The following is a 27180-nucleotide window of genomic DNA, read 5'->3' as shown; positions in this document are numbered from 1 at the left end:
TGAAAATAAAATTTTCTTGCTAAAAAGTAGTGACCAGAACCGCCTACTGTATTCTGACTGAGTTCTTTGTGTTTTACACGAGGAAATCTGCAGATGCTGGAAATTCAAGCAACACACACAAAATGCTGGTGGAACACAGCAGGCCAGGCAGCATCTAAAGGAAGAAGCACTGTTGACGTTTCGGGCCGAGACCCTTCATCAGGACTAACTGAAAGAAAAGATAGTACGAGATTTGAAAGGATCATGGGACAGGAGAAAAAGGGGGGGGGGAATAAATAAATCAGGGATTTATTTATTTTTTTCTCTCTGTCTGCCCATCACTCTTTGCCTGTTCTCCCTCTGGTGCTCCCCTTCCCCTTTCTTTCTCCCGTCCCATGATCCTTTCCCTTCTCCAGCTCTGTATCCCTTTTGCCAATCACCTTTCCAGCTCTTAGCTTTACCCCACCCCACTCCCTCCTGTCTTCTCCTATCATTTTGGATTTCCCCCTTCCCCCTCCTACTTTCAAATCTCTTACTATCTTTTCTTTCAGTTAGTCCTGATGAAGCGTCTCAGCCCGAAATGTTGACAGTCCTTCTCCCTATAGATGCTGCCTGGCCTGCTGCGTTCCACCAGCATTTTGTGGGTCTTTGTGTTTTACAAAGGTTACACATAAGCCTTTTTAAAATTTCATATGTCTGTTCTAAGCTGAATATTTCTTCCAAGATTGGTCAATTCTACACCCTCTTGAAATGGAATGATTCTAGTGCCCCTTCTCACTCTTCTGAATTAGTTCACAATTTATAAACTTTCTGCATGTACCCAGTGACTGCATCCACCTTACTGCCATTACCAATCCCCTTTTCCTAAATCTAACTCAAATCAAGCTAGTCAAATACTGAAAATGCTGGAAATCAGAAAGTATCTTTGGAAAGAGAAAAAAAGCTAAACCAAATTGAAGAACAGGGAAAATGGGACAAAATAACCAAGTGTAACTTAAGTTGAAAACAGAAAGAACTGTGAAAAGACGGGGGAATGCCAGCAATAGGGTAATGCCTAAGCTTGCCCAGGTGACAATCCATCTGTGCCAGCTAGAGCTTTAAATTGCAGAGGTTATCTTTTGAGGGGGATGGATAGGACAAAGGGAATATTGCTAATAGGATATGGCTAGGCATGATCCCAATGCTTAAAAAGCTGTCCAATAGGTTCAAGAGAGTAGTTAGAGAAAAACACAAGTTAAAGCTGTGAAAAGCAAGTGGGAACAGTTACTGAATACTGAAACCAAAAGGAAACTGCTGGAAATTATCAGCAGGTTAGGCAGTGTCTATGACAACAGAAAAACAATCAATATTATAGATGGATAATGAAACTGAAGAACTGGCCAATCTGAAATTAATGAATTCAATGGTGGGCCCTGAAGACTGAAACCTGCCCAAATGGAAGGAAGACACACAAAATGCTGGTGGAATGCAGCAGGCCAGGCAGCATCTATAGGAAGAAGGACTGTCGACGTTTCGGGCCAAGACTATTCGTCAGGACTAACGGAAAGAAAAGATAGTAAGAGATTTGAAAGTAGGAAAGGGAGGGGAAATGCAAAATGATAGGAGAAGACCTGAGGGGGTGGGGTGAAGCTAAGAGCTGGGAAGTTGATTGGCAAAAGGGAGACAGAGCTGGAGAAGGGAAAGGATCATGGGATGGGAGGCCTAGGGAAGCACCAGAGGGAGCTGGAGAACAGGCAGAGTGATGGGCAGAGAGAGAGGAAAAAAAACAAACAACTAAATATGTCAGGGATGGGGTAGAAGGGGAGGAGGAGCATTAACGGAAGTTAGAGAAGTCACTGTTCATGTCATCAGGTTGGAGGCTATCCAAACGGTATATAAGGTGTTGTTCCTCCAACCTGAGTGTGGCTTCATCTTGACAGTAGAGGAGGCCATGGATAGACATATCAGAATGGGAATGGGACGTGAAATTAAAATGTGTGGCCACTGGGAGATCCTGCTTTCTCTGGCGGACAGAGTGTAGGTGTTCAGCGAAACGGTCTCCCAGTCTGTGTCGGGTCTCACCAATATATAAAAGGCCCCACCAGGAGCACCGGACGCAGTATACCACACCAGCCGACTAACAAGTGAAGTGTCGCCTCACCTGGAATGTCTGGGGCCCTGAATGGTGGTGAGGGAGGAAGTTTAAGGGCAGGTGTAGCACTTGTTCCGCTTACAAGGATAAGTGCCAGGAGGGAGATCGGTGGGAAGGAATGGGGGGGGGAACGACTGGACAAGGAAGTCGCGTAGGGAGCGATCCCTGCGAAAAACAGCAAGAGGGGGGAGGGAAAAATGTGTTTGGTAGGGGGATCCCATTGGAGGTGGCAGAAGTTACGGAGAATTATACGTTGGACTTGGAGGCTGGTGGGGTGGGAGGTGAGGACAAGGGGAACCCTATCCCGAGTGGGATGGTGGGCGGATGGGGTGAGGGCTGATGTGCGGGAAATGGAAGAGATGTGTTTGAGAGCAGAGTTGATGGTGGAAGAAGGGAAGCCCCTTTGTTTAAAAAAGGAAGACATCTCCTTCATCCTGGAATGAAAAGCCTCATCCTGAGAGCAGATGCGGCGGAGTCGGAGGAATTGCGAAAAGGGGATGGCATTTTTGCAAGAGACAGAGTGGGAAGAGGAATAGTCCAGGTAGCTGTGAGAGTCTGTAGGCTTATAGTGGATATCAGTAGATAAGCTGTCTCCAGAGATGGATTCAGAAAGATCAAGAAAGGGGAGGGAGATGTCAGAAATGGACCAGGTAAATTAGAGGGCAGGGTGAAAGTTGGAGGCAAAGTTAATGAAGTCAACGAGCTCAGCATGCGTGCAGGAGGCAACGCCAATGCAGTCGTCGATGTAGCGAAGGAAAAGAGGGGAACGGATACCCATATAGGCTTGGAACATGGACTGTTCCACAAAGCCAACAAAAAGGCAGACATAGCTGGGACCCATGCGGGTGCCCATGGCTACACCTTTGGTTTGGAGGAAGTGGGAGGAGCCAAAGGAGAAGTTATTGAGAGTAAGTACTAATTCCACTAGATGGGAGGAGAGTGGTGGTAGAGGGGAATTGGTTAGGTCTGGAATCCAAAAAGAAGCGGAGAGCTTTGAGACCTTCCTGGTGAGGGATGGAGGTATATAGGGACTGGACGTCCATGGTGAAAATAAGGCGGTGGGGGCCAGGGAACTTAAAATCATTGAAAAAAATTCAAAGCATGAGAAGTGTCACGAACATAGGTGGGAAGGGATTGGACAAGGGGGGATAAAACAGTGTCAAGGTATACAGAAATGAGTTTGGTGGGGCAGGAGCAAGCTGAGACAATGGGTCTACCTGGACAGGCAGGTATGTGGGTTTTCGGTGGGGTAGGAGCAAGGAAGAAGGAAGAAGGGGTGCTTTTCCTCTAGGTTAAGTTAGATCTTGTTAGAACAGTGCAAGAGGCCTTAGGTAGATAGGTCAGTGTAGGGGTGGCACAATGAATTAAAGTGCCAGGCAACTGGAAACTGAGAATAGACCCTACAGACTGAATACAAGTGGTCATCCAATCTGTATTTATTTTCTCTAACTTGGAAGGCAGAATATCATGAGCAGTAAATGCTTCACACTAGATTGAGAAAAAGTTCAAGTGAATTGGTTCTTCACCTTAAAAGGAACATTTGGATCCCTGGATGTTAAGAAGGAATGAAGAAAAAAGGCGATATAGCATCTTTTGTGGTTAGACTGGAAAGTAGTGAAAAGAGCAGTGGTTGATGTCTTTTTTGCTTGCTTTCCAGCAGCTCTCAATAATTTATTAACCAGACAGCTCTGTACACATTGGAGACACTTCAGCAATCCTGACCTTACCCTTTCTTATCCTATTCATCCCTTCTACAGCCTAGAAGGAACTTGCTTTCTCACTCTTTCAGCTCTTACGAGGGATCTTCAGCATGAAACATTAATTTAGAACCATAGAACATTAAAGCACAGAAACAGGCCTTTTGGCCCTTCTTGGCTGTGCTGAACCATTTTTCTGCCTAGTCCCACTGACCTGCACCTGGGCCAAATCCCTCCAAACCCCTCTCATCCATATCCCTTCCAAGTTTTTCTTAAATGTCAAAAGTGAGCCCGCATTTACAACTTCATCTGGCAGCTCATTCCACACTCCCACCACTCTCTGCATGAAGACGCCCCCCCCCCCCAATGTTCCCTTTAAACTTTCCCCCCTTCACCCTTAACCCATGACTTCTGTTTTTTTTCTCCCCTAGCCTCAGTGGAAAAAGCCTGCTTGCATTCACTCTTATCTATACCCATCATAATTTTATACACCTCTATCAAATCACCTCTCATTCTTCTACGCTCCAGGGAATAAAGTCCTAACCTATTCAACCTTTCTCTGTAACTCAGTTTCTCAAGTCCCGGCAACATCCTTGTAAACCTTCTCTGCACTCTTTCAACCTTATTAATATCCTTACTGTAATTAAGCGACCAAAACTGCACACAATACTCCAAATTTGGTCTCACCAATGTCTTATACAACCTCACCATTACATTCCAACTCTTATACTCAATACTTTGATTTATAAAGGCCAATGTACCAAAAGCTCTCTTTACGACCCAATCTACTTGTGACGCCACTTTTAGGGAATTATGTATCTGTACTCCCAGATCCCTCTGTTCTACTGCACTCCTCAATGTCCTACCATTTACCTTGTATGTTCTACCTTGGTTTGACCTTCCGAAGTGCAATACCTCACACCTGTCCGCATTAAACTCCATCTGCCATTTTTCAGCCCATTCCTCCAACTGGTCCAAATCCCTCTGCAAGTTTTGAAAACCTTCCTCACTGTCCACTACACCTCCAATCTTTGTATCATCAGCAAATTTGCTGATCCAATTTGCCACATTATCATCCAGATCATTGATATAGATGACGAATAACAATGGACCCAGCACTGCACACCACTAGTCACAGGCCTCCACTCAGAGTAGCAATCCTCCACTACCACTCTCTGGTTTCTTCCATTGAGCCAATGTCTAATCCAATTTACTACCTCTCCATGTAAACCTAGCTTCTGAATCTTCCTAACTAACCTCCCATGCGGAACCTTGTCAAAGGCCTTACTGAAGTCCATGTAAACAACATCCACTGTTTTTCCTTCATCCACTTTCCTGGTAACCTCCTCGAAAAACTCTTAATAGATTGGTTAAACATGACCTACCACGCACAAAGCCAGCTGACTTTTTCTAATAAGTCCCTGCCTATTCAAATACTTGTAGATCCTATCTCTTAGTATTCCTTCCAATAATTTACCTACTACCGATGTCAAACTTACCAGCCTATAATTTCCCAGCTTACTTTTTGAGCCTTTTTTAAGCAACGGAACTACATGAGCTATCCTCCAATCCTCCGGCACCTGACCCATGGATATCGACATTTTAAATATTTTTGCCAGGGCCCCTGCAATTTCAACACTAGTCTTCTTCAAGGTCCAAGGGAATACCCTGTCAGTTCCTGGGGATTTATCTACTCTGATTTGCTTCAAGGCAGCAAGCACCTCCTCCTCTTTAATCTGTATAAATTCCATGACCCCCCCTACTTGTCTGCCTTGTTTCCATAGACTCCATTCCAGTTTCCTTAGTAAATACAGATGCAAAAAACCCATTTAATATCTCTCCCATTTCTTTTGGTTCCATACATAGCCGACCACTCTGATTTTCAAGAGGACCAATTTTAACCCTTACTATCCTTTTGCTCTTAACATACCTGTAGAAGCTCTTAGGATTATCCTTCACCCTGACTGCCAAAGCAACCTCATGTCTTCTTTTAACCTTCCTGATTTCTTTCTTAAGTATTTTCTTACACTTTTTATACTCAAGCATCTTATTTTGATTCCCTTTCCACAGTTGCTGCTCGATCTGATGTTTTCAGCATCTTCTGTTTTTACTTACATTTCTAACATCTGCAGTTTTTTTCAATGCCTTTAGTGATCTTGTCCTACCTTTCATTTTATCAGTAATGTCTTATTTGTTTATATTCTTGCCCAGTGTGATACAATTCAGGCAGCAGTAACATACAAAAAGTCCTCACTGATAATCCAGTACAGTACGCAGAGACTGAAATTAAACGACACTACATCAGCTCTCTAGCTCTGATTGAACACTCCATGGCACAATCCTACTGAAGGGCAGAGGAGTGAATCCCAATCAATAATTACCTCTATTACTAACAGAAAAAGCATCTTGTGATTTTTCAGACCAGACACACAGTGATGGGAAAACAAGACTCTTGGGGAAAGGAGAGTCACTCATGAAATACACCCCTCTAATCCAATGCATCTGACGGTGCACAATAATTATATTAGATTCTACTTCAGAATTGCAGCAAGGCAAAAATTTCACCTCGGGACTGTCAGTCAGATCCACACAGCCTAACTGCAGTTACTACATCAGTGGTGGGGGATAAGCAGATTTTTGAGACTGTTGGATGTTATTCCTACATATTTATTTCACGGTTTGGATGTTGCACAATATATAATGTTTTCAGTGAATCCTTTAAGTACAAAAACAATTTAGTGAGTTTCAGTTTGTCAAAACTGACTGTCAGTGTTCTTGGTCCTAAATGCACATCCAGCAGTGTCTATGGGAACAGAAAAGAGCCAATATTATAGGTGGATAAGGAAACTGAAGAACTGGCCAATCCTAAAACAAACAGAGAAGCCACAAGTTATCTGAAATTAATGAATTCAGTGCTGGGCCCTGAAGACTGAAACCTGCTAGCTCTCCAAACTCCTAGCATAAACTTTTAACTAACAAGTGAGTCAGATGCTGAGCAATGGGTTATCAGAGTTTTTCTATACAGGTGGCCCCCGTTTTTCAAACGTTCGCTTTACGATAGCTCGCTGTTACGAAAGACCTACATTAATACCTGTTTTCGCAAACCAGAGGATTTTCGCTTTTATGAAAAAAAGACGCCCGCTTTATACGTGTGTTTACCATGAGAAAGACTACCGTGACTGTGAAGCCTTGTGCGGGCAGTTGTACGTGAAGCCATGTACGTGTCGATTTATTTTTCTCCAAATCGATTTTGTCTTCCCGATTTTGATAAATGAAACTACACCGTACAAACAATATTTCTACTTTATATAGGCTGTGTATTTATCATATCATTCCTGCCTTCACTATATGTTAGTGTTATTTTAGGTTTTGTGTTATTTGGTATGATTTGGTAGGTTATTTTTTGGGTCTGGGAACGCTCAATAATTTTTCCCATATAAGTTAATGGTAAATGCTTCTTCGCTTTACGACATTTCATAGGACCGCTCTACCTTCGGATGGGAGGGAACCTGTACTTCTACAATCCTAGGAGATCCACCACTGCCCAATCTTGAGGGCCGATGGCACTCACCATGTTTATTGCTTCAGATGTCTTGGGTGATTTGTTTCTGTCACCACAAAGTCCTAAGACAATTACAGGATTCTCAGTGACAGCTGATTTTTAAATGGACCAAATAAGCAACTTCCACATCACCAGAGGTGACGTGAATGCTTCTAAAGAATGTTCGGCTGTTGAGATCGTTGGAAAACAGGAGATATGATGAATGTCACAAAGAATAGGCAATGGAAGTAAAAGCAAGTTAAGCAGTGTGGAGATGATTCAGAGAAGATTCACAAGAATGATTCCAGAAATGAAAGGGTCACTGTATGAGGAACATCTGGCAATTCCTGGGCTGTATTCCCTGGAGCTCAGGAGAATTGGGGGGGTGGATCTCATAGAAACATTCCAAACGTTAAAAGGCCTGTACAGATTAGATATGGCGAAGTTATTTCCCATGGTAGGGGAGTCTAGGACAAGAGGGCACGACTTCAGGATTGAAGGACGCTCACTTAGAACAAGATGCAAAGAAATTACTTTAGTCAAAGGGTGGGAAATCTGTGGAATTTGTTGCCACGAGCAGTTGCGGAGGCCAAGTCATTGGGTGTATTTAAGGCAGAGATTGATTAGCCAGGGCATCAAAGGGTATGGGAGTGGGGATGACTGGAAGAAATGGATCAGCCCATGATTGAATGGTGGAGCAAAAAACAATATTTCTGTTATTAAATATTACAAAAATTACAAGTATCTAGTTAAATAAAAATACATGGGTGGTTCACTGAGGTGGTTCAGATAGTAAATTTGGTCTTCTCTCAAAATAGCAGAGCACACTGATTACTTGAACAGGGTGAAACTGTTCCTCTGGAGATCCAGGAATTATGATGATCTAATTTACACTCCTGAAGAATATGTCAGAGGTGGTATCTCTTTCAATTTACCAGCCACCTTTTGGTGAAGTCTTCAAAAACCATGCAGTACACAGATAAGGGAAAAATGACTAGAAAATTGGAGATGTTCTCTTAAGCAAACAAAATGTACATGTCATAACCTACATCTGTCAGTGGATCATCAGCATCAAGGTTTGCTGCAGGTATCTGGTCCAGCCTTGGCCTCTTTGAAGACGATGTTGTGTGTTCTACAAGCAAAACCACAAAGAAATTACTTATTTAAAAAAGCAATAAGTGGACTGCTGCTCTATCTGTCAAGGGACCGCCTTAGCTTACCAGTCAGTACTATTCTCACATCCTAGGCAGAAGGATGTGGACTCAACATCTCATGTCAGAAACTTAAACAGGTAATCAGCACTGGCATTCAGTAGAATACTTCGGGAGTATGGCATCACTGGAGCTACAGTCATTTAAAATGTTTTAAGCTGAGGTGTAATAGATCTTTCCACACCTCTAAACAGTGGTGGCGGATTTTCTTGACTATTGGAAATAAATCCAACTGACACATCAACAAACTTTGCATTTCTCTCTTCTAAGATGCTAAACAGCAGTGCTATAACTTGTCCAGTGAAGCCAGCAAACTTAAAGGGAATGTAGGATATGGGACTCGACAATCTTAGAGAGCATGGGAAATGCGGCTTTCTTGAGTTTAAACTCAAGAAACAGGGCTACAGTGAACTTAAAAGAAAATCCTGATTTTTAAGCATGAAACTCAGTGGAAAAGCCCATGTCCTGCAAACTCACTGGAGCCCTGGTGAACTAGAAGTTGAACTGGATTATCAGAGGCTTACTCTATTTGCTCATTATTTAAGTGATCTTTATGAAGTTTGTGAAATCCTGTAGTTAGGAATAGTACTACATAAAAAGGCACAAATAAAATAGTAAATTTTCACCTTTCCCATCTGTTGTTGAAAAGTCTCTTCATGACCAAACAAGTTTGCAGCTGAAACAAATATCTTCTCCATTTGCTCTCTACATTACATCATGCTAATGAATAATCTTATGCAATAAGCATGATAAACTACCCAAGTAAGCTTTGTTCCCAATATTAGAAAATAGTGAACCTTAGACTCCACCAAAATTAGAATGAAAAGCCTTCAGACCATCAGACTTGAAAGTAGTGAGTGAAAAAGCTAGTTTTATTTTTCTTATATCCCCACACATGGAGGAGGTACCATTTCATTTGTTATTTATCAATGCAGCTTCTTTAAAAGGGACACTACAGGCCCACTAGCCTAACATTTGTCAAAAGGGAAAAATGCAAAAGTTTGGGCACCCCTGGTCAAAATTTCTGTTACTGTGAATAGTTACCGTAGATTCCGGATTTTAAGCCGCTACTTTTTTCCCACATTTTGAACAGCTTTGAACTTTGCGGCCTTTAAAACGGAGCGGCTAATACATGATTTTTTTTCATGCCGCCGAAAACATTTTGCCTCGTAACAGTAGACCAATAAAATTGATGAGTAGTTCTCAGAGGTCCAATGAAATTGTACGATAAATCAAGCGCACTTTCACAATTAAATTATTGTAAATCAGTCATTTGTACTCACCCTCATCAACATGGAAAACACTCGAAGAAAAGCATTGTGCTGCCTTTATGGCAGTTATTTAGTTTATAATATTTTCGCTTAGTAATTCATTTTCTAGTTAAAGTTAGAAGAGTTTTAACTATATTTGTTTTCTGTACTACATCGCGGGATGCTATGACGTCACACCCGGTTTCGCCGCGTCTTGTGGGATACCAGTTTGCGATAAACGGGAAGGAGGGGGCGAGCACATTAGCCGAGCGAAACGCTGCTTTTAAATGCCGTTTGCGATAAAACAGGACGGCGGGGGGGAGCGGCGGAGCGAAAACGCTGCTTTTAAGTTAAAGGCGATCAATAACTTTTCCTGGTAGGCTGCAGTATATATATTTTTTACCAGTCGTTAGGAGATATTGGAATGTTGTTCAGTAAAGAAGTATACGCAACGTATATTTAAAAGTAGCCGCGTTACAGGCACGGTTCGAAAAAAAGCATTTGCAATATGTATTTGTTTTTGTTACCATATGGATTTAATTAAAAGTTAAAAAATCCTCACGTGTAATATCTTTCTGTGTAAATATCTCATATTACAACGTGGGACACCTGCGGCCGAAAATCCGGTGCGGCCTTTACAAGTAAAAAATTGATTTTATTTCTAAAATTAGAGCCAGCGGCTTTTAATCAGGTGCGCTCTGTAGTCCAGAATCTACGGTAAGTGAGTAGAAGATGAACTGATTTCCAAAAGTCATTAAGTTAAAGATGACACATTCTTTTCAACATTTTAAGTAAGATTAGTGTATTATTTTTGTTTTGTACAATTTTAGAGCGAAAAAAGGAAAGGAGCGCCATGCAAAAGTTTGGGCACATTTTTGATGCAAATTTCAAAGCTTTATAAATACCCTGACTCCTCAAACCTTGTCCCAACAATCAGCAGCCATGGGCTCCTCTAAGCAGCTCCCTAGCACTCTGAAAATTAAAATACAAATGATGCCCACAAAGCAGGAGAAGGCTATAAGAAGATAACAAAGTGTTTTCAGGTAGCCGCTTCCTCAGTTTGTAATGTAATTAAGAAATAGCAGTTAATAGGAACAATGGAGGTCAAGTTGAGGTCTTGGAAGGCCAAGAAAACTTTCCGAGAGAGCTGCTCGTAGGATTGCTAGAAAGGCAAATCAAAACCCCCATTTGACTGCAAAAGACCTTCAGGAAGATTTAGAGTCTGGAGTGGTGGTGCACTGTTCTACTGTGCAGCGACACCTTATCAAATATGACCTTCATGGAAGAGTCATCAGAAGAAAACCTTTCCTGCATCCTCACCACAAAATTCAACGTCAGAAGTTTGCAAAGGAACATCTAAACAAGCCTGCTGCATTTCAGAAACAAGTCCTGCGGACTGATGAAGTTAAAATAGAACTTTTTGGCAGCACTGAGCAAAGGTATGTTTAGAGAAAAAAGGGTGCAGAATTTCATGAAAAGAACACCTCTCCAACTGTTAAGCACGGGGCTGGATTGATCATGCTTTGGGCTTGTGTTGCAGCCAGTGGCATGGGGAACATTTCACTGGTAGAGGGAAGAATGAATTCAATTAAATACCAGCAAATTCTGGAAGTAAACATTACACCGTCTGTAAAAAAGCTGAAGATGAAAAGAGGATGGCTTCTACAACAGGATAATGATTCTAAACACACTTCAAAATCCACAATGGACTACCTCAAGAGGCGCAAGCTGAAGGTTTTGCCATGGCCCTCACAGTCCCCCAACCTAAACATCATCGAAAATCTGTGGATAGACCTCAAAAGAGCAGTGCATGTAATACGGCCCAAGAATCTCACAGAACCTGAAGCCTTTTGCAAGGAAGGATGGGCAAAAATCCCCCAAACAAGAATTGAAAGACTCCTAGCTGGGTACAGAAAGTGTTTACAAGCTGTGATACTTGCCCAAGGGGGTGTTACTAAGTACTGACCATGCAGGGTGCCCAAACTTCTGTTTCAGGCCCTTTTCCTTTTTTGTTATTTTGAAACTGTAAAAGATGGAAATAAAAAAGTAATCTTCCTTAAAATATTAAGAAATGTGTCATCTTTAACTTTATGCCTTTTGGAAATCAGGTCATCTTTTACTCACTTAGCTATTCACGGTAACAGAAATTTTGACCAGGAGCGCCCAAACTTTTGCATGCCACTGTATAGTAAGTAATTAGGCAAAGATTTGACAAATGCAATATGATGTGGGGAAAAAAATATACAATTGTCTGTCAATATCCATCACGGGTAAAACCCCCCCCCCCACCACTGAGCACATCTGCACGGAACACTATCACAGGAAAGTGGCATCCATCATCTGCATCCCCACCACCCAGGCCATGCTCTCTTCTCGCTGCTGCCATCAGGAAGGAGGTACAGGAGCCTTAAGACTCACACCAACAGGTTCGGGAACAGTGATTACCTCTCAACCATCAGGCTCTTGAATCAAAGGGGTTAAGTTCACTCAAATTCATTTGCCCCTTCATTGAAATGCTCCCACAACCTATGGACTCACTTTAAAGGACTCTTCATCTCATGTTCTCAATATCTATTGCTTATTAATTTATTACTATTGTTTCTTTCTTGTTGTATTTGCACAGTTTGTCTTTTCCCCACTGGTTGAATGCTGAAGTTGGTGCAGTCCTTCATTGATTCTATTATGGTTATTATTCTAGGATGGATTTATTTAATATGTCCACAGATAAACACATCTCCGGGTTGTATATGGCAACATCACATACTTTGATAATAAATTTACTTTGAAGCAGTGTATCTAGATGGTCAGAGGTGGCACAGCTGAGTATCAAAGGCAGAGAATCAGACTGGTCACAGCACAGAAGGTGCTGTTTGTCCTATCACGTCCTTGCTGGCTTTCTACTGGATCAACTCACTAGTGGAACTAGCTTTCTCCCAAATCATGTAAATTTGGGAGAATTTAGGCTCCCTCCTGAAGCCTAAACAGAAACTGAATAAAAGTAGAAGTTTCTCTTCATGCCACTTAAATCTTTTCTGAACCCCCTTTAATATCGTTATAACCTTCCTGTAATATGGCAGACAGGAACTGAACAGAACACTATTAAAATTTAATTTTAATTCCAGAAGAAATCTGAAGTTCAGAAAAGAGAGTTACTTCATACCTCTGGGTGGTCGGTCTCTGTTCTTTTCGCGCACCACCACGCGTTCTCTCTCCTCCAGATCCCTGCGGAAGTCACGGCCACGCAGCTCTTCGGGCACATCCTGGGTCGGCTGTCTGCAAGTACGTATTGTTGTGAGGGATTGATACATCTACACAGAAGGCATTTCATTTGAAACCAAAGTAGTACAATCTACCAGTCTCAGGGACCAGAAGATAGCCATATCTCAGACTAGTTGATTCCTGATATGCTTTTAACCTTTTAAGACTGCTGCTCCATTAAGCAAAAATAATCTCCGCAGCTGTGACTTGGTGTATTACTCCTCTGTCCAGTGCAACCATTGATACATAGACTACAACATCTCCCCTAGAATAGGGGTTCCCAACCATTTTTATCCCATGGACCTCTACCATTAACAAAGTGGTCCATGGACCTCAGGTCGGGAACCCCGGCCCTAGCAGCTCTGCACCTATTTTAAAGATCAATGGGAATACTCTCACTCTGTGCAAGGTGTTGTTAGCAGTGGTCTGCACTATAATGCTGAGCAACTGACCAGGTGAAAAGGAATCAATTGCATGTCCTTTATATCTTTATTACTAAGCAATATTTTTGTGTTGCCCTTAAGGCAATTGTTTAGCTTTATTACATTTTCACTTTAGTAATTCGTTTGTAATTATTTTCTAGTTAAAGTTAAGGTTGTTGAAAGTAAATTCGTTGTCTGTGATGTATCGCGGCATGCAATGACGTCACACCCGGTTTCACCGCGTCTTGTGGGAAAATACCGGTTTGGAGAAACGGGAAGGAGGGGGCTTGTGTGTGCAGGATCAGCTTGAGAAAAGTTTTCATTCTACGCACTAAGAAACATCATAGAAGCAACGCCTTAAGTTTATAAGAGAATCGATATGTTGAAGTTAAAATGTTAATGCTGATTCTGTTAAAAGTAATGACGGTTGATAAAGTTTATTTTCTTGTGTTATTGAAAGCGTTGCTGGATAGTTTGTTAAGTGTATTTAAAGCCAATTGATGGCGTAGGTAGATTCTGACTGTATGTTGTACTTTAATGTAATATAGTGTTGTAGTTTTACTTTTACAAGTATTTATCATGTAAATGTGATGTCAAGGAATCAAATACTGTATATATTTTGTATTGTTTTATCAACAGTTTTCACCATATGTTAATGTGGAAGAGTGAACAATAAACGGTTAATCTTACTGGGATCGTGCCTCATTGACGAAAGTTTAAACTTGGTGTTTAGTTCAGTGTTCTTACACCTGAATGAGAACACTACAGTGAAAAGGCGGAATTACCAGGTGTTTCAAGTGCTATGATGGCATCATGATCCAGCGTCAAGTTGTTGCCATCCAGCACCAGGAGCAGTAGGGCATCAACAAATAAAGCTGCCCACGCAAGAGCTAAAGCAGAAACCACCAAGGTGCGAGCGTCATATGCTGAACAGGAAGCAAAACTGAACATGGAAAAGGCTGCCAGAGAAGCCGAAAACCAAACGGAAAAGGCTGCCAGACAAACTGAAAACCAAAACAAAGAGGCTGTCAGAGAAGCCGAAAACCAGTTGGAAAGGGTAAGGATAGAAGCAGATTTAGAAGTGCTGACACTACACTGAGAAGCCGAAGCTGCCAGGGTGGAAGCAGAAATATTAGAAAGCGCTGAAGAAATGCACGTTCTAGATGAAGTAAAATCTACATCAGAAAGGACCAGATTGGAACGCACTAGCGACTACGTCCGATCTCAAATGGACCTGAAGATTTGTTCTTCCTCTCCAAACTTATATGCTAACGTTCCATTTCATGAGGAGTCAAAGAGAAGCCCAATTACATCGCATCCATCTGAGGAAGACAATTTACCCTTGCAACTTGCGACAAACTCGAGAACGAAAGGGCTGATGACAAATACTTCTCAACATCAAACTTACCAGATTTGGCGAGAGAAGAGGCAAAGGCTGAAGTCAGAATAGCAAATCCCCTAACGAACGTACACCCTCAGTCATATGCCCACCAACATATTCCCCCAGCCAGTGTGCCATTTGCAGTTGAACCCATGGCACAGTATTTAACACGACGAGATTTCGTTACTTCAGGGCTATACCAGTTTGATGGTAAGCCTGAAAATTACCGTGCATGGTAGTCCTCATTCGCTAACGCTACCAGCGGAGTCCAACTCGAAGCAACCCAAGAGTTGGATCTTATGACAAAATGGCTGGGAAAAGAATCATGCGAACAGGTGAGATGCATATGTTCAGTGTGCATCAACAACCCCAAGCTAGCCTTACGCAAAGCATGGGAGAGACTTTGGGAGTGCTATGCGGCCCCTGAAATAATTGAAACAGCACTATTTTGACGGCTGGAAAATTTTCCTAGGGTGTCAGCCAAGGACCACACTAAGCTAAGAGAGCTCAGAGATCTACTCATGGAGATTGAAGGCGCTAAAGAAGATGGCTATTTAACTGGCCTGTCATATCTAGATACTTCATACGGAATTAGACCAATCGTAGACAAACTTCCATTTGGGCTGCAGAAAAGGTAGGTGTCTGTTGGCTCAGAGTACAAGGAAGAGAATGGTGGTCGATTTCCTCCCTTTGAGTATTTCACTAGGTTTGTGTGCAAGGAAGCGAAGAAGCGAAACGACCCTAACTTCATAAGTCAAGGTAGCAGTACAATTTACACCAAGCCAGTCAAATCCACTTCGAATAATTTTAACATCAATAAACCTGTCTCGGTGCGTAAAACTGAAGTCTCTACAACTAACAATGACCCTAGCAAGAATTGTCCATTGCACAACAAACCCCACCCCCTCAAAAAATGCAGAACGTTTAGAAAAAAAACCTTTGATGAGAGAATGGCCTTTCTCAAGGAGAAAAAAATGTTTTAAATGCTGTTCCTCTACCTCTCACCTCGCTAGAGAGTGTACGATCCCCCTGAGGTGCTCGGAATGTAATAGCACTAATCATGATGGGGCCATGCACCCCGGCCTGTTACCGCAAACCGACAACGCTCCTTCACCCCCACAACAGGACGGCGGGGAGGGAGAGGCTCACTCCAGGACAACTGTTGTCAGCTCGAGCTGCACAGAAGTTTGTGGTCAAGGTCAGTCAAGCCGTTCTTGTTCAAAGATCTGCCTCACTAAGGTGTACCCTAAGGGAGCCAAAGACAAGGCCATCAAAGCCTACGTAATTCTGGATGACCAGAGCAATTGCTCACTAGTCAGACCAGAGTTATTTGACTTGTTCAATGTAGAGAGTAATCAGTTCCCATACTACCTTAGAACTTGCTCAGGCAGCCTAGCAACATATGGTATTGATGTGGATAGAGAAATGGTTGGCAGACAGGAAGCAACGAGTGGGAGTAAATGGGACCTTTTCAGAATGGCAGGCAGTGACTAGTGGGGTACCGCAAGGCTCAGTGCTGGGACCCCAGTTGTTTACAATATATATAAATGATTTAAACGAGGGAATTAAATGCAGCATCTCCAAGTTTGCGGATGACACGAAGCTGGGCGGCGGTGTTAGCTGTGAGGAGGATGCTAAGAGGATGCAGGGTGACTTGGATAGGTTAGGTGAGTGGGCAAATTCATGGCAGATGCAATTTAATGTGGATAAATGTGAGGTTATCCACTTTGGTTGCAAGAACAGGAAAACAGATTATTATCTGAACGGTGGCCGATTAGGAAAAGGGGAGATGCAACAAGACCTGGGTGTCATTGTACACCAGTCATTGAAGGTGGGCATGCAGGTACAGCAGACTGTGAAAAAGGCAAATGGTATGTTGGCATTCATAGCAAAAGGATTTGAGTACAGGAGAAGGAAGGTTCTACTGCAGTTGTACAAGGCCTTGGTGAGACTGCACCTAGAGTATTGTGTGCAATTTTGGTCCCCTAATCTGAGGAAAGACATTCTTGCCAAAGAGGGAGTACAGAGAAGGTTCACCAGATTGATTCCTGGGATGGCAGGACTTTCATATGAAGAAAGACTGGATTGACTAGGCTTATACTTGCTGGAATTTAGAAGATTGAGGGGGGATCTTATTGAAACATATAAAATTCTAAAGGAATTGGACAGGCTAGATGCAGGAAGATTGTTTCCGATGTTGGGGAAGTCCAGAACAAGGGGTTACAGTTTAAGGATAAAGGGGAAGCCTTTTAGGACCGAGATGAGGAAAAACTTCTTCACACAGAGAGTGGTGAATCTGTGGAATTCTCTGCCACAGGAAACAGTTGAGGCCGGTTCATTGGCTATATTTAAGAGGAAGTTAGATATGGCCCTTGTGGCTAAAGGGATCAGGGGGTATGGAGAGAAAGCAGGTACAGGGTTCTGAGTTGGATGATCAGCCATGATCATACTGAATGGCGGTGCAGGCTCAAAGGGCTGAATGACCTACTCCTGCACCTATTTTCTATGTTTCTATATGGCAGGAAGGCAGAAGGCTTCCAGCTCGAGTCACTGGATGGTAAAGTTGTCATCTGTCTCCCTCCGCTCTTAGAGTGCAATGAAATTTTGAATAACCGCACTGAGATCCCGACGCCAAGCGCAGTGCGACACCAGCCACATCTCCACCACATTGCCAAGCACATCCCAGAACTGGATCCAAAAACAGAAATACTCCTGCTACTCGGAAGAGACGTTCTCCAGGTGCACAAGGTCAGGCAGCAGGTCAATGGACCACATGACGCCCCCTTTGCCCAACACCTGGATCTGGGCTGGGTGGCGATAGGAGAGGTGTGCCTTGACAATGTACACAAACCGACAGTTAACACACTCAAGACCAATGTGCTAGAGAGTGGCCGCCATTCAATTTTTCAACCCTGCACAAGCTTCATGCGTATCAAGGAAGCACGACAAGGCTTTAACAAGTGTAGTAAAGTAACCGACAGGACACTGGGACAGTCAGTCTTCGCATCAAACTGTCAGGCAGTCATGGAAGCCTTTCCACACGATGACTGTGCACCGGCAAACAAAGACCTAGATCTAGATGAAGAAACCATACCCACACAAAGGAGTTTGGGCCTCCTTTGGGAGATTACAACTGACACATTCACGTTCTCCGTGCCGACCGTGATCAAGCCATTTACCCGCCATGGAGTTCTCTCCACTGTCAACAGTGTTTTCGATCCCTTGGGTCTACTGGCGCCAGTTACGATCCAGGGAAGAGTCCTTCTCAGGGAACTTCCCTCTGAGCTCTCCGACTGGGATACTCCCCTACCAGAAGACAAGCTAAGCAGATGGGAAGCTTGGAGAGATTCACTTCAAGACCTAAAACAGCTTCATATCCCACGTAGGTACACTGCGACCTCACTCACCAAGGCAGCGCACAGAGAATTGTGTGTTTTTTCAGATGCATCAACCAAGGTCATCGGTGCTGCGGCTTACTTGATAGCAGTTGGGAAAGATGGTCAAGTTGAAGTAGGATTTGTAACTGGTAAGGCGAAGCTCACTCCTCAGTCCGAACCGACAATTCCAAGGCTTGAACTGTGCGCAGCTGTCCTGGCTGTGGAAATGGCAGATCTTATCCAGGACGAGCTAGACCTAGAGCTAGAAGACACCAAGTTCTACATGGATAGCAAAGTAGTGCTTGGTTATATTTATAATGAATCAAAACGTTTCTATGTGTACGTTCATAACAGAGTTCAACGTATCCGCCTGTCATCAAAGCCTGAACAATGGCACTATGTATGTAGAGGGTAACCCTGCAGACCTTGCATCGAGATCCTTACCTGCATCCCGTCTGGCGCAGACTTCCTGGTTCACCAGACCCCCCTTCCTGTATCAGCCACCAACAGAAAAAACTCAAATGAGCGAGACATTTGAGCTGATCGAACCCCAAAGAGACTTAGAAATTCGGCCACAAATACAAACAGCAGTCACCTACCTCGAAGAATCAATATGTATAACCGAACGCTTTCAGCGGTTCTCCACTTTGAATTCCTTAGTGAGAGGACTTGCGTTCCTCATTCACATGGCCAGATCCCACAAACACTCATCCTGAAATAGTAAATGCAAGGGATGGCACAAATGTAACTTACCTCGCACTGCGGACGAATTGGCCCAGGCAAAGGACGTCATCCTTAAAGCAACTCAAAGAGCAGCCTTTGCAAGGGAGTTTTCAGCCCTCCAAGCTAATAAACCAATACCAAAGGACAGCCCTTTGAGGAAACTCAGCCCGATCCTGAAGGACAATCTCAATTGTATTGGAGGCCGGTTAATACACTCTCACCTTTCAGCTGCAGAAAAGAGCCCAGTAATCCTGCGCCCAAAGACAGCCATGTGTCCTTACTGCTCACTCGCCATCACCATGAACAGGTAAGGCATTAGGGCCGTCACCCGACAGAGGGAGCAATCAGGGCAGCGGGACTGTGGATCTTGGGAGGCAAAACACTGATCAACTCAGTACTCCACAGATGTGTAACCTGCAGGAAACTGCGAGGGAAGATGGAAACTCAACGTATGGCGGACCTCCCACCAGAATGCCTCAATGCCTGTCCTCCTTTTACATATGTGGGGCTCCATGTATTTGGTCCCTGGACTATCATCACTAGACGCACCAGAGGAGGACAAGCAGAGAGCAAACGGTGGGCTATCATGTTCAGCTGCATGAGTTCAACAGCGGTGCACACTGAGGTCATCGAATCTTTGGATACATCCAGCTGCATTAACACTCTCAGGCGCTTCTTTGAACTAAGAGGCCCTGCAAAACAGTTAAGGTCAGATTGCGGCACGAACTTTGTTGGAGCGTCCAAGGAGCTCGGGATGGACAAAATGGTGCAAAGGTACCTCAGTCAGCAGGGATGCAACTGGGAGTTCAACACACCACACGCCTCTCACATGGGAGGCTCATGGGAGCGGATGATTGGTATCGTCAGAAGGATTCTTGATTCAATGTTTCTGCAGCAACGCACCTGACTGACCCACGAGGTACTGTGCACACTAATGGCAGAGGTCACAGCTATTATAAATGCACGACCACTCCTACCTGTGTCTTCTGACCCGGAAAACCCCTTCATACTCTCACCACCAATGCTCCTTACGCAGAAGACAGGAGCTCCTCCTCCACCTGGAGACTTCTCCAATAAGGATTTGTACACAAAGCAATGGAGACAGGTTCACGCTCTCGCAAATCAGTTCTGGTCCCGTTGGAGACATGAATATCTACTTTTGTTGCAACACAGACAAAAGTGGACAGAATCTCGCAGGAATCTTCAAGTTGGAGATTTAGTCCTGCTCAGGGACAAGCAGATCGCCCGCAACTGCTGGCCAATGGCCAGAATCACTGCCACATTCCCTGGTAGGGATCCACATGTCAGGAAGGCTGAGTTGAAAATTTCTGACCAAGGTGATGTGAAAACTTACCAAAGGCCAGTTGCAGAAGTCATTCTACTTCTCCCTAAGGACTGATTTAGAGACTGAAGTTTTGTATTATGTTCATAGTGACCTTACGAAGGTCAGGCAGGGAGTGTGTTGCCCTTTAGGCATTTGTTTAGCTTTATTACATTTTCACTTTAGTAATTCGTTTGTAATTATTTTCTAGTTAAAGTTAAGGTTGTTGAAAGTAAATTCGTTGTCTGTGATGTATCGCGGCATGCAATGACGTCACACCCGGTTTCACCGCGTCTTGTGGGAAAATACCGGTTTGGAGAAACGGGAAGGAGGGGGCTTGTGTGTGCAGGATCAGCTTGAGAAAAGTTTTCATTCTACGCACTAAGAAACATCATAGAAGCAACGCCTTAAGTTTATAAGAGAATCGATATGTTGAAGTTAAAATGTTAATGCTGATTCTGTTAAAAGTAATGACGGTTGATAAAGTTTATTTTCTTGTGTTATTGAAAGCGTTGCTGGATAGTTTGTTAAGTGTATTTAAAGCCAATTGATGGCGTAGGGAGATTCTGACTGTATGTTGTACTTTAATGTAATATAGTGTTGTAGTTTTACTTTTACAAGTATTTATCATGTAAATGTGATGTCAAGAAGGAAACAAATACTGTATATATTTTGTATTGTTTTATCAAGTTTTCACCATACGTTAATGTGGAAGAGTGAACAGTAAATGGTTAATCTTACTGCGATTGTGCCTCATTGACTATGGTTTAAACTTAGTATTTAGTTCAGAGTTCTTACACCTGAATGAGAACATTATAATTTTAATAAATTACCAAGGTGATGTTTGTGAAAGATTTCAAAACTTTAACAGCAGCCTGGAATATCTAGTTGTTTTTCTTTAATCATTCCACCAACCCTATCAATTCAATTCTCTTTGCCACACTACAGGAAGATTAAAAAGCTATTGAAGGGGACTCAAAGGATTTACCAACATTCTACCAACTCTGCTCTCCTGCTAGTTCACCACTAAAATGGAAAACATCACTGCCTATTTTTAAGGGTACTGCAAACATATCAAAAATATAACAAATAAGCTATATTTCTTTAATTTCTCCAAAGCATTTGCTTGGATCTCAATACTTTGAATAAATTATAAATGCACATCATAGAAGTGGTTCAGGATTACTTGCTTATTTTATTTCTATCAGGAAACATAAAATGTTTACCACATATTCATCTTTTCATTTATCATTTAAATATTCAATTAAATACCATATTCTTGTTCAGCAAAAAAATTTCACAGACACAATTATGTTGTCATAGACTATCACTGGTCAATTAATTTGTTGCACAATCGAATAAAGCTTGAATGAAAAGAAAACACTCACAAAGAACAGCATCTTCTAACCTGTATTTTATTTTAGTATGCGACGGAAGGTCACGACTTGAGTACTGCTTGGAAAGTTGACTCAGATCTCCTTCTCCTTTTCCCTTCCCTCCTCTCGCTGGTTCAAAAGTTGGTCGAGCAGCAGTTGTCATTTTTAAATGCCCAATATAAAATGTTTATGCAGGACAAAAGATTATACTTCCTAAAAACGAAGAAATACTTTCAACCAAGTAAATAATTATTCTAAACCGTGCTTAAATATCATTACAAGAACAGAAATGTTATGAAGACCCAACAGGTCAAGCTGTATCAGTGAAGATAATTTGTTTTACAGTTCAACAGCACAGCACAGCACAGCAGTGTCCTCTTGGCCAACCTTGTCTGCTCCAACCATGTTGCCAATCTAACCAATCCCATCTACCTGGACAGGTCCTGTTTTTCTTTACACGTCTGTCTAACTGCCTCTGGCACACTGTTATGTATTTGCTTCTACCATCATCTTAGAAGTGTGCTTTGGGGATTGGTCACTTCCTTCTCTCAATATGGGAAAAATAAACTCAATCTTCATAAGAACAATGACCTGAAATATTACAAACAAGAAAAAGCATGCAGATGCTGGAAATACAAGACACACTAAGTCTCTTTGTGCTTTCAGTGAATGTTTACTGGCCCGCTAAGTATTCTCTGCATTTGCATCAGTATTTTGCCTTTGCATTTTTATACAAAAATATCACTGTGGTAAAAGAAGTTAATAGGCACAGTATTAAAAAAAAACATTGAAAATAGCTCCCGATGAAGGGTCTCGACCTAAAACGTCAACTATTTATTCATTTCCATAGACACTGCCTGACCTGCTGAGTCCCTCCAGCATTTTGTGTGTGTTGCATTGGAAATAGCTTATTCCCTAACAGTGTACACTTACTTAAATTCTTCATTGGTTCAACCCACCTCTTGTACACTTGCACATTATTTAGCAGAGCTAAACAACTTTGGGTGGGAGGAGTTTCGGGACGTCACATTTCATAGCAAATAACAAAACTTTTTCCTACCACTTGCTCTTTATTGGCAGCCAAACTAACCACGTACTATCAGTTCAGCTCTACTTTAAACATTATCGTGCGCAGACTTTTGACCCAAGGGAGTGCTGCTACAATTCTAATATCCTGTAATTATTATAGTTTGCTTTTACAGGTCTTTTACCTTTTTTGACAATTTTCCTCCACTGAGATTATCAATACTCCCATTCAATGCCAAGTTCATTAATTATTTTGCAGTCTGGTTCCATCCAACCAAAGTGAGTGTTCAGGGTAGAATAATGAACACCCACTAGTAACTTTGGATTTTTATTCAAAGAGACTGAACATCATTTAATAAGCCAACACAGCTCAATCTAGTGGCAAACCTTACCTTGTTAACAGGTTGACTAATATCTGACATAGAAAGATCAAGATTTTAACCCTGAAATTTCTGCAAATCATTTATGGAAGAACTTCTGACAAGGATTCGCATCCCCCCCCCCCCACCCTTCCCCCATGTTTTTAAACCTATTTGTCAGAATCTACAACAGGGGTAAGTGCAGATCATCACTCAAAAAATCACTCAACACCTGTTGAAATGATCCCAATAGTCATTTGACACCCTGCCTGACCCATCCTTTACTCTGGGCCTGTCATCCAAAGATGTGACAATATTACAAAACTGAGTCAAACAGTTTTTGATGAGTAAATCCTATTTAAGATTAAGCCAATAAGGAACAAATTACCCATAATGGATTTATCCTGTTTTATGAAAACCCAGGTAACTTTCTAAGTTAATATTTTGATACAAGGCTGTTGACCTGAAACATTGTCGACGTTTCGGGCCGTTTCATCAGGACGAAGGGTCTCGGCCCGAAACGTCGACAGCGCTTCTCCCTATAGATGCTGCCTAGCCTGCTGTGTTCTACCAGCATTTTGTGTGTGTTGTTGTTTGAATTTCCAGCATCTGCAGATTTCCTCGTGTTTGACCTGAAACAATAACACTTTTCCCCTGCACAGATGTTATCTGAACATCAACAGTATTTCCAATTTTCATTTCAAACTCAAGAATTTTGATGATTAATTCAGGACAGAGAGGCAAAAGATAGGCAGCAGGATGACATGGAGTTAACCATGGTACTGTCTTTATCTCCTGGCCTCTGGTTGAGAGCTGGGGCAGCTACTGCCAGGCTGCAGTCTGCTAAACAAAACACAACAAAGTATAATCTCAGTGATAAACTCTCGTCACTAATTGAGAAATAAGTGTGCTAAGTAACTAACTTGCAAATGAGCTGAAAATTCTAGGTTGAAACTACAGGGTGCATTGACTTTGTTAGAAGTTTGTGTAGACTTGCACGTCATCTAAAACCTTGATCGAACCTATAGATGTAAAGTATCCTGACTGGCTGCATCACGGCCAAGTATAGAAACAACTATGCCCAGGAACGGAAATGTCTACAGAAAATGGTGGGTGCAGCCCAGTCCATCACAAGCAGTGTCCTCCCCCCTACTGTGCACATTTACAAGGAGCACCGCCACAAGAAAGCAGCATCCATCATCAAGGACCACCATCATCCAAGCCACGCTCTTTTCTCACTACTGTGATGGTGTAGAAGGTACAGGAGCCTTAGGTCCCATACCATCAGATTCAGGAACAATTATTACCCTACAACCGCTTCACTGAACCAACGTGGATAGCTTCACTCACCTCAACCCTGATCTGATTCCATAACCTACAAACTTACTTTCCAGAAATTTACATTTCATGCTCTGTTATTCTTTTTATTTGCACAATTCTTCTTCTTTTGCACACTGACAGTCTTTGTTTATGCACAGCTTTTCACAATTCTATTGTTATTTATTTTCCTGCAAGTACCTGTACGGAAATGAAACCCAAGGTAGTATACCTTGTGACATACACGCACTTTGATAATCGTCCTTACAGAAAACCTAGATAATGTTTGTCTCCTAATGAATATCATTGTTCACCAATTCATGAACTGCCTGGTCACTATCAAGTTCTAAGTTGGACCTTTATCTATACTAGAGATTTGAATGTTTGAATATTGGCTTGCTTTAATTCGCCTGTGGAAAAGCGCGATACGTGAGATGTTAGACCACCACCCCACCTCCATTCCCACCCGCCTGTTTCCTTCCGATCTCCCTCCGGTTTCCAGCTACACCGGGGGCCGTGACAGCGCCACACACACACGCACACAGTAAACACACGCCGCCAACCCACAGATCCGGAAACCAGCTTTAGCTATTCGAATGCCAGGGCCGCCCCATTTCCCCCCACTCTACTCACTCGCGTACACGGTCTTCCCAGCCCAGACCCTGCCCCGGCAAGCCCGGTGTCGGGAGCGCCAGTTACCTGCAAGACCGACCGACCGACCGACCGCCGGCTGCAGAACGACGGCCCCGTTTCAGCCCGGAGCCAGCGCTCACTTGTCCCACAATGCCCCACGCTACGGCGGCCGATTGGCGAAGCGAACCAACGCGGTTTCGTACAAGCAGGCACCAAGCTGCCGCTTCATGTCTGCGGGTCAGAAGGCCCGCCGACATTCCGGGTCAAGACCCTTCCTCTAGACAGAAAGACAGAGTGGAGATTGTAGTGTATTCAATATTTCAGTAATGTCCTGAACACATTGTTTGATTAAGTATTCTTTGCATCATTCATTATATGTAAGAAGTATGTAAAAGCTGTTATGTCGTGTATGAGCGCCTCGCTAAGAAAAAAGGGAAAGAAAAACAAGGTAGACAAATAACCAGGCTCCTATGGGTTTTTTTTTAAATATTGGCTTGGTTTAATTCACCTCTGGAAAAGTGCAATATTGTGAGGTGTCAAAAAAGGCAGAAAAAGGACAAAATTAAGAAGTAATGAGTACAGACAAGGGTTTATAAAAAGTGAGAACTGGATGATGATAATAAAAAGCAGAAATGACTAGCTACATCACAAAGACAGACGCATTCAATTGCACAATAGATAACAGGACGGTGTATACTGAACAAATCGAGCAACAGTTCGAAGCAACTGAAATAGCTGATGAAAATGAGTGTCAGTGTTGGTGAGTACAGTGGATGGAAAAGCATACAGTTCGCTTAGAACTTTAACTGTTCCAAGCAAACCAGCCGAAATGAGCTCTGCTGTTCATGAACGTAATGCACGAACACTTAGAACCAAAACCATTGTTGATTACAGAATGGTTTAAGTTTCATAAGTGGGATCAAATAAAAGGGGAGACCATTTTAGCTTTTGTGGTTGATTGAAGAAATTATCCAAGCATTGTCAGATGGGCTTAATGGTGCACTGAGAAATGATCCAAGAAAGCATTCAAAAATGTCTCCTAACTGAAGCATAAAAAGATACATTTGAAATCGCCGTATCAATGGAAACAGCAGACAGGAACACCATTGAGTTGCAGTCTGGAAAGAGGGTGAGCATGAACAAAATTGCAACATCTAAACAGAAACCGGCCTGGCTGAACAAATCGTGTTCTCATTGTGGCAGGGGCTCACATAAACCAGACCAATGCAGGTTTACAGGCAAAACTTGCAGAAAATGCAACAAAGTAGACATTATATTTTATAACTTCAAAACATTAAACTAATTCAAAGGAAGACAGGGGAGTCTGGGAATGCGGGTCTCACTTCGAGTTTACATTAAGCGAGGCACGTAGATATCATTTGGTAGCATGATGACATATACAATTCACATATTTATATATATATAGCTCATAATGAATGATTTAAGTGAACAAGAATGCTTAACCAAACTTAATACACACACAGGATTACTCAAATATTATAGAAGCATTAAATACATAACACTAGGACACATACAAAGAACATGTCTGTCAGACAAAAATAAATGGACTGAACAGGAAGTGAAAAAGATAAAAAGTCAAGTTGCACTTTCAAAAGGAGCACTATTCTACATACCGTTGATGAGAAATCTGATAAGGATGAGAGTGGCACAGGACCGAGTAGCCTTCAGATTTACAATGTGGGAACTAACAAGAGACAAGCAATGTGGCCTTCACCAGAATTGAAGGGCAAATTATTTAAAATGGAATTGAACACTGACTCGGCTGTTTCAGTCATTCCACAAAATGAGTTTGAACGGCATTTCAAAGATACCGAACTGAAGCCTGCAGATATCCAACTAAGTACTTATACCGAAGAAAAGATAGCTCCTGTGAAAATGATAGTCGTAACAGTGAAATACAACAACCAACAAGCCACATTGGGTAGGTGGTAAAAACACATGGGCCAGCGTAGTGGGACTGTGATTGACTGAGACATCTACAACTCAATTGGAGATCCATCCACCATTTGCATGCCACATTCAGTCAACTGAAAGCAAATTAAGAAAAGGTACTGGATGAGGAAAGTGTTCAAGGATGGCATTGGAAAACTCAGACGTATCAAGGGAAAATAGTGTTAAATGAAAGTGCCACACCCAGGTTTTACGAAGTCCATCCGG

The 27180-nt window shown here is 42.5% G+C and overlaps 1 protein-coding gene across 1 annotated transcript in view; it reads right to left on the bottom strand.

The window, feature by feature from the left end:
• Positions 1-25164, bottom strand: part of cwc15 (CWC15 spliceosome associated protein homolog) — a 49873-nt gene extending 24709 nt beyond the window's left edge. The window contains exons 1-4 of the mRNA XM_073043314.1: positions 25069-25164; positions 21700-21880; positions 12970-13082; positions 8398-8480 (exon numbers count right to left, since the gene is read on the bottom strand). Of these exons, the coding sequence (XP_072899415.1) occupies positions 8398-8480; positions 12970-13082; positions 21700-21830 (327 nt within the window). The 5' untranslated portion in view covers positions 21831-21880; positions 25069-25164. The remainder of the gene's footprint in view (positions 1-8397; positions 8481-12969; positions 13083-21699; positions 21881-25068) is intronic.
• Positions 25165-27180: the final 2016 nt, after the last annotated feature.

Source organism: Hemitrygon akajei, chromosome 4 (assembly GCF_048418815.1).
Source record: "Hemitrygon akajei chromosome 4, sHemAka1.3, whole genome shotgun sequence".
Classification (NCBI taxonomy): domain Eukaryota; kingdom Metazoa; phylum Chordata; class Chondrichthyes; order Myliobatiformes; family Dasyatidae; genus Hemitrygon; species Hemitrygon akajei.
This window is presented reverse-complemented; position numbering and strand designations above follow the sequence as displayed.